Source organism: Haemorhous mexicanus, chromosome 1 (assembly GCF_027477595.1).
Source record: "Haemorhous mexicanus isolate bHaeMex1 chromosome 1, bHaeMex1.pri, whole genome shotgun sequence".
Classification (NCBI taxonomy): Eukaryota; Metazoa; Chordata; class Aves; order Passeriformes; family Fringillidae; genus Haemorhous; species Haemorhous mexicanus.
In genome coordinates, this window is record NC_082341.1 from 12,471 (window position 1) to 20,180 (window position 7,710).

The 7,710-nt window shown below is 45.8% G+C and overlaps 1 protein-coding gene across 1 annotated transcript; it reads right to left on the reverse strand.

Annotated features, from left to right (window-relative positions):
• Positions 1-2,714: 2,714 nt before the first annotated feature.
• Positions 2,715-7,230, reverse strand: LOC132336697 (N-alpha-acetyltransferase 20). Its single transcript, XM_059864502.1, has 6 exons — positions 7,073-7,230; positions 6,915-6,939; positions 6,736-6,826; positions 5,436-5,571; positions 4,350-4,495; positions 2,715-3,041 (listed from the first exon to the last, which is right to left on the reverse strand). The coding sequence occupies exons 1-6, from the start codon at positions 7,156-7,158 to the stop codon at positions 2,956-2,958; spliced, it is 570 nt and encodes a 189-aa protein (XP_059720485.1). The 5' UTR covers positions 7,159-7,230; the 3' UTR covers positions 2,715-2,955.
• Between the last annotated feature and the right edge of the window lie 480 nt (positions 7,231-7,710).

Consider the following 7,710-nt stretch of genomic DNA (forward strand, 5'->3'; position numbering starts at 1 on the left):
TTATTGTATTTCCAGCTTTATCGTTTTGTATCCTAATCTATGATTACTCTCCAGATGTATAGTGAGTATCCCTTTGAGCAGTGATTGATGCTGCAGCACTGCAGTCCCCACCCCGGCCCCAGTGATTTTAGCTCCAGTCCCACAAGCTTTATTTCACTTCCAGTTCTTCTGTCCCAATTCTTCCTCAACATCTCTCCAGCAGTGCCACATAATGCTACTTGTGCTCCTCAGGGCAGGATCTTTGTTTTAGCTCTAGCTCTTTGTGGTTTGAGCTCAGATCACAGCCCTTACAGCAATTTCAGCTCCGACCATGGAGTTCACCTCCCAGCTCCACATTCCCTATCCCAGCCCCACAAAGGGTTTTACCCCAAACCCTACCATATTTCTGTCTCCTCCAGCTCTGCTGCCTCGGCTCCAGCTCCTCCGCTTTCTACTGCCTGCAGCTAAAAGCTGCTTCTGCTTCTCACTTGGGGCTGTTGATAAGGTCACAAATCAGTTCCTGCCATCATTTCAATGTCTCTAGAAGCTGTCCCACCCACCCACCCACCCACCCATCCACCCTAATGGGATCCCAAGTTTGGGGACGCTTGAGGCCTGAAGCCCAACATCTACCTTCCCCCTCACCCTAGGCCTCAGCCCAGCACCTGCACTAAGACCCCCTGACCTCCCCCCAGGCAGCTCCAGGGGCTGGGAACAGCCCCTGGGCTCCTGCTCCCCCATCCCAAACGGCACCCTTGGGCTGGTTCTTGGGCCCTCGAGGCCTCTGAGCCCCCACACACTCAGCCTCTACTTGGTACCAAGGGGAACCCCCAGGCACGTCCTGCAGGCCCTGCGCTGCCGCTCCATGCCCTTCTCCCGGTGGCATTTATCCAGCCCCAGCATTCCCACTGCTCCACCCTGTTTCGGGCCTGGCTCATGCCAAAGTCCTTATTCCACACCCTGGGGCTTTATGTCCCCACTGATCTCACAACTGGTGTTTCAGCCCCAATCCCACAACTCCTACTGAATTAACATCAGGTATCTAGTAAAGAAAACACATCAAACAAAAAAAAACCAAAAAAAAAAAAAAAAACAAAAAAAAAAAAAACGAGCAAAATGATAAAACAACGCAATAAAGAAAGAAATCATTGTTATTACAAGTAAAAACAAAATAAAGTAATTAAAACGCAAAAAGCCAGTTTTATTCCCGGTATTCGGAACGTTACTTTAAATCCAAAAACGGCGAAATGTCTAGTTGCCGCCCAGCAGTTAACAGCAGCCGGGCCCCGCCTGCACCACTCCAGCCCCCGGCTACCCGAACCGCGCAGGGTGCGGCGGGGAGAACTGGACAGCGCCAGCCCTCAGATACTGCCGCAGGCGTCCCATCCGTGCTCACCGGCGCTCCCCGGATCAGCTGCCGCGGAGGTGCCGTCCTGGCGCAGCGTCGCTCCTCGAATCGCGCAGGCGCACCTCTCGTCGCTCCCAGCTTCACCGCCGAACTGACGCCGGTGCCGCCCCAACGCACGTTATTTATCCCCCAGGGCCGGGCCAGCCAGCCAATCACAACCCGAGGCAGCGCCGGCCCCACCAATCCCAGCCCGCCCCTTCCCTCCGCACTCGGCTCCGAGACCCCCCGCGGTCCCCTCAAGCCGGGCTCGCGCCGCCGCCATTGCCGGGGCCGAGTCCGCCCGCTCCCAGCCCTCTGCCCGCTTCCCTGGGAGAAATCCCGGCAAGGACCTCAACTGGAAGCTCCCGCCCGCCCTTCCCGGCCTCATCAGCGCCTGCCGAGACTGCGGCAGCGGGGACACAGCTCCGCCGGCTTCCAAAGCGGCGGTGGCGTGAGCGGCGCTTCAGGCGTACGGGGGAGTACGCCTGAGGCGTACGGGAGGCTGAGAGGCCTGGCCGCGACTGAGCGGGCTGTCATTGGAGGGACCGCGCCCGGATTGAAAGGGCGTCTGTCATTGGACAGGGCGGAGAAAGGCGGGCCGGGATTGGCAGGCTTGGGAGCCGTGAGGCGGCGGCCCATAGGAGCGCGGGGTGGAGCCCAGGCTGCACTTTGGTAGCGCAGATTCCATTTTGACAACATTGCATTCTTTTGGGATTGGGAATCCTGACCACATAAGAGATCTGAAAATTGGTATTTTTCAGTTTGATATTTTGAAATGGGGTCCTTTTGTTATTTTGGAACTTGATATTCTGGTATTTTGAAATGGAATAATTTTGGTGTTTTGGAACTTGGTATTTTAGTGTTTTGAAACTGTTATTTTGATATTTCTGAACTTGCTGTTCTGGTATTCTGAAATCGGGTTACTTTTGTATTTTGGAACTTGGGTTATGTTAAAATTCTGGTATTTTAATTTGTGTGATTTCGAAACGTGGTTTTCTTTGGTATTTTGGAATTTGGTTTTCTATTATTTTGAAACTAGGGCTCAAAACTAGGGTTTTGAACAAAAATACACCTAGGGTTGTATTGTGGAACCTAGTTTTTTGTAGGGGGAGTATTTGGTATTTTTGTACCTGAGCTTCTAGTATTTTTGTAACCTAAGGTGGGGGTTTTTTGGCAACCTGTGATTGGCAGGGGTTTGGGGCATCCTAGTTAAGTGTCCTGGCTTCATTTGCCTTCTTCCACCACAATTAAGCTGGCATGGGAACTGTTAAATCACAGACTATACAATGAGATGCTTCCTGAAACAGAAATAAATTTTAGCTGCCACAAGAAAACCAAGAAAAGACCATACAGGAAGTAATTCCATTTTAATAGTCTCCAACTCTCCAACATGTGAAAGGAAAAATTGAGTAAGTGCGGCAGTATAGAGGCATTACCAAAAGAAGCAGTGTTAGTCAGCTTCTCAACATTGCTTTTAAGTATTTTATGGGAAAAACATTTGGCCTAAAACTTCTTATGCATAAGTTGTTGGGGGTTATAGAAGATGGAACCTGACCCTTGGTAAATTGCATGAGAACCACAGCTTAAAGTTACTCAATGTCTTCTGGTCTCACAGGATGAGGCAGAGGTATAACTGATTTCTTCTCTGTATCTCTGGAAAGAGCTTTTCTCATATCTATAGTAACAGGAAAAAAATGTTATTATAGAATGCAGTCCTTGTACAAAGCCATATTAAGTGAATTCTCCATTAAAATAAGATAATTTTTAATCAAGAAAATTTCCCAGAATCATAAGACTATCTCAAGTTTGAAAGGACCCATAAGGGTGCAACTCCCTGCTCTGCTCCACACAGTACTACTAAAATGATACCGTATGATTAGGAGCATTGTGCAGATATTCCTTGAACTCTGATGGGCTTGGTGTCATGACCCTTTCCCTGGAGAGATCATTGCAGTTACCAACCAAACTCTCGGTGAAGAGCCTTCTAACACCCACTCTGAACATTCCCTGACACAGCTTTGCTCCATCTCCTCATGTCCTGTCACTGGTCACCGGAGGGAGGAGATCAACACCCCTCTCTGAAGTCCTTGGAAGTTACAGACTGTGAAAAGTGCATGCATCAGCTTTCTCTTCTCCAAGTGGCACAAACTCATGGACATCAGCTGTTCCTCCTAAATCTTGCTCTTGAGACCTCTCATCATCTTGGTTGCTGTCCTCAGGACACACTGCTGTCCTTAATGTTGCTCAATGGCAATGATATCAACTGATATAAAACACTGCATGAAACTCAGCCAAATAGAAAGGAAATGACAAGCTAAAAGAGGCAAATATATGACTAAAGTCACATGCGGCAATGGTAGGTGTCTGTCTGAGCCCTTGTATTTCACAGCGCTCCTACGTATCAAATAAACAGTGCAAGAACAGAAATGATACACAGCCTCACCATGTAACCCTTTGGGAGGATAATTTTAAGAAGGATTTAGAAAGAGGAAGCACTTGGTAGTTCACTTTTGTTAACATAATTAAAATTAACATACTTCAATGTCCATGTTCCTTCCCTTTTAAATTGAAAATGTTACCCAATTCTTTGTCATTGCGGAATGCTGACAATTGTTAATTTATACATAGACATCTGAGAAAAACAAAGTTTCAAGTCCCTGTTCCGGGATGAAAGGAACAAAGCACTGACATTCCTTCTCATTTATTCTTGTTCTGTGTTTGATTTTGCCAGAGATGCTACAAAATGTGTAAATGGCAAGATTAAGTTTTGTAACTGATATAATCTTAATTAGGAAAAGTTACAAAAATACAAAAATCCCATTAATCAGCAACTATCTGAAATTGTTTCATATAATTGTTTCAAATTGTTTCATGGTTTTTTTATAGGTTTCATATCAAAAAATAGTAAGAGTCTTACAAACAATCCCAGCAACTTTCAACATGAGAATAGTTCTGTTCAATTTGAGACCAAACAAGAACTTACCATAAGCATCTTCATCTGGCTCCCCACTACTAGCTGAGTAGTACTCTAAGACTGTCCGGTACACACTGTAGCCTAGTTGCTTATACATATTTACAGCAACCTGATTTGATACTCTCACAAAGAGATCGACAAAAAATCCACCCTTTCTTTAGCAGGAGAGGAAAAGAAACAAACAAAGCCACATTAAGGAATAGTAAGTAAATGTATTTCTAAATAACAACCCATAAATTGTAATGAAACACAAACAAGTCCAATGTAGTATACTAATTAAACATCTTTCCCAATGTAATAACAGATACACTTGTTTACCATGGGAAAATTCAATCATAGACAAGGATTTAATTTTATTTTTATCACATGGCAATTTTTCACCAGTCAGTGGGTTCAGAAATTTGATCAGAAGGAACAAGACAAGTTAAATGCCCCCACAGGCCTAAATCCAATTTAAAAAGTATCCACATTTTAGACTGCTTGGATTAGGAGAAGTGGAATCAGTCACAAAATTCAGTTGCCTAACAGGAGATGACAGACCCTTAATTCCACACGGCAAGTTTTTCAAAACATCATACTACTTTCCAGTCTTACCAACCATAGTGGGGTTGCGCTACTATAATCAGTTAAGGACATTTCCCTGTGGGTTCATCTGACACTAAATTAAATTTTCTCAGGTACAAGTAACCAAGCACGGGATGGCAAGTAAACTAAGATAATCTCTGCAGTACAAAATTTGTTCAGGATTGTGCCTGAGGGCATTGCACAAAGCCCGCAGTAACTGAACAAGTATATTGGAGGCCCTACAGGAAACAGTGCGGACTCTGTCAAGGAATGTTCTTTTATACACTATCTCTACTGGAGTTCAGGCTATGTCCTCCTCTCTCTGGCAAGTTAGCTCACAGAGAACCCCTGGGATTTTAAACTGCTAAGCAACTTTCGTAACTCTTTTTCTCCAACTAGAAGGAATTTAAGAAAATCAGAACACCACGTAAAGCAAAATTCTGCCACGTAAAACAGGGACATGTTTCTGTAGAAATACTACTTTTAAATGTTACTTTAAAAGATGAATTTAAAGATAGCCATACTACTCACTTTTCTGAAATTTCTTCCAGGAGCTCCATTAATTTAGCAGCCAAACCCAGCCGTCGAAATTCTGGTGCAACAGAGAGAGCAGTAACGTGTCCATGCCATTCTTCCCTAGCCACAGAGCCTTCGGCTTTGCCCATGACTGTGAACATACAGAGCATCAGCGCAGCAGCACCTTTGGAGTAATGCACTGCCTGCAGCCAGACAACGTCACAAGAGGAATAAGCCATGGATAAACACACGATACAATGATTGTGGTAAAGGCTAAAACAGGGATGTCTACCTTTTCACTCTAAAATTGTGATTTTAGCCACTAAAAATGTCATTTTACTCAAATATTACAGCAGTTTCTTGACTAGTGTAAAAAAACACCAAACAAGTTTGCAAATTCCTTCCTTGAGGCGACTTCTAAATGCAAATTTTAAGTAATTCTCACAAGTCTCACTGAACCAAAATTTAAAATCTGACTGAAATAAAGGAGGAACAGAGGACTGGAAACCCAAAACTACCATCCCAGCAACTATCTGAGACTTTTGGAGATTATGAGGGAATAGAGCTCGGGAAGCTTTGCCAGTCCGGCAATAGAAAGCTAAGGCCCTGCAAACACAATGTGTTTAAGGAGGGAAAAAAAAAAAAAAGGAGGTGGGGATGGTGTTTTGGGGAGGCTTTTTTCTAGTTTCTCTCCTTTCAATCCAATGTTAGTTTATTAATGAAAATTCACACTTCCACCCTCTGCTTTTCACAGATGACACAGGCACTGCTAATAAGCAACAAGTGTGATGGATACAGAGAAATGTTCTATACAGCACACATACTTTCAGCTTAATATGTTAAATACTTTTAGTTCCTGGGTCCCTGCAAAAACCATTACTCTGCCCCACCCCGTCTCCTAGCAGTTCTCTTTGGCATGATTTCTGAAAAACACAAGTATTCCACAGCAAATTAGCCAATGACATCCAGGCCCAGAGCTTTCCCTTACAGGGCAATGCAAAAGGCAAGCCCCGCACTTTTACTGACGGTGGGTAGGGACTGTATCTTCCAGATTACAAAAATACCCATTCACCAAATACGGGTGGATGTTACGACAGCCAAGGCTCCTCGCTGCGCTAGGAACATCAAACTGGAAGCTATGGTAATGAGTCCTGCATAATACCCTAAGACATTTAAGAAACGAGAAGATGCAACGCAAGGTTCCTCTTCCATGTTGGTTATTTGGTCAACGCGAAGAGTAAGAAAAACTCCCGCGTTCTAATCCCCGAAAGAGGCAACGAAGGGAGACGTTACCGCCGGGACACCCGGCACTCACTGTAACCCATCAGCTCCCCGCCGGGAGCCTCGGCGACGATGAAATACTCGGGCCAGTGGGCGAGGTACTGCAAGTAGAAGGGAATCCCGTACTGGGCGCTTGGTTAAGGAGCAACTGCGACCGTCACGGCTGCGCCGCCCGCGCCCGACCCCGCGCCCCTGCCCCGGCGGGAAGGATACGGTCTCGGTCAGCGGGTCCAGATTGCTGTGGGGGAAGAGAGTGCGGCGCTCAGCACGGGCCCGGGCCCGCCCGGCCGGCGGGGCGCCGCGAGGACCCCGCGGGGTGGGGAAGAGCGCAGGGGCTCGGGGGCATGAAGAGGGGACAGCCCGGCGCTCACATGTTGTTGAATCGGAAGAGGTCGTCGCAGGTGAAGGCGCGGAGCGTTGTCATGATGATGGCGATCACGACGCAGACGCCGAGCATGACGGTGAAGACGCTGCCCCGGAAACGCTCGCGCGCCCAAGGGCCCCTTTCGCCACGGAAAGGCGGCAGATGGGGCGCCCCCGCCCCCTGCGCAGCCCTGCCCCGCCCCGCAGAACCGCCCCGGCCCGGCCCGCGCCTGAGACCTGCCGCCGCGGGCCGTGCTGAGAAGGGGCACGGCTGCGTATTTCTATATTTAGAAATATCAAACAATAATATCTATATTCATATTATTAAAAATAAAAACCCTGCCTCACACCAAATAAAAAGAAAAAAAGACCTTTCTTTTAAATTATATTAACATATTTTATAGTAATATTTTTCGTATCTATTTTCCCATTTATAATTTCAATTGCCCTATAATGTTATTGATATTCTAGATTACATCTCTTCACATTACTTACATATATTTATATTTAGGTTTACATTTATAGTTTAATTATAGTTACATATCTTTATATATTTATAATATATTTCTATATTTAGATTTACATTTCTATAATACTTGCCTTGTTTAAAATAAAGCCCCTGTCTCTAACCAAATAAAAACCAAAG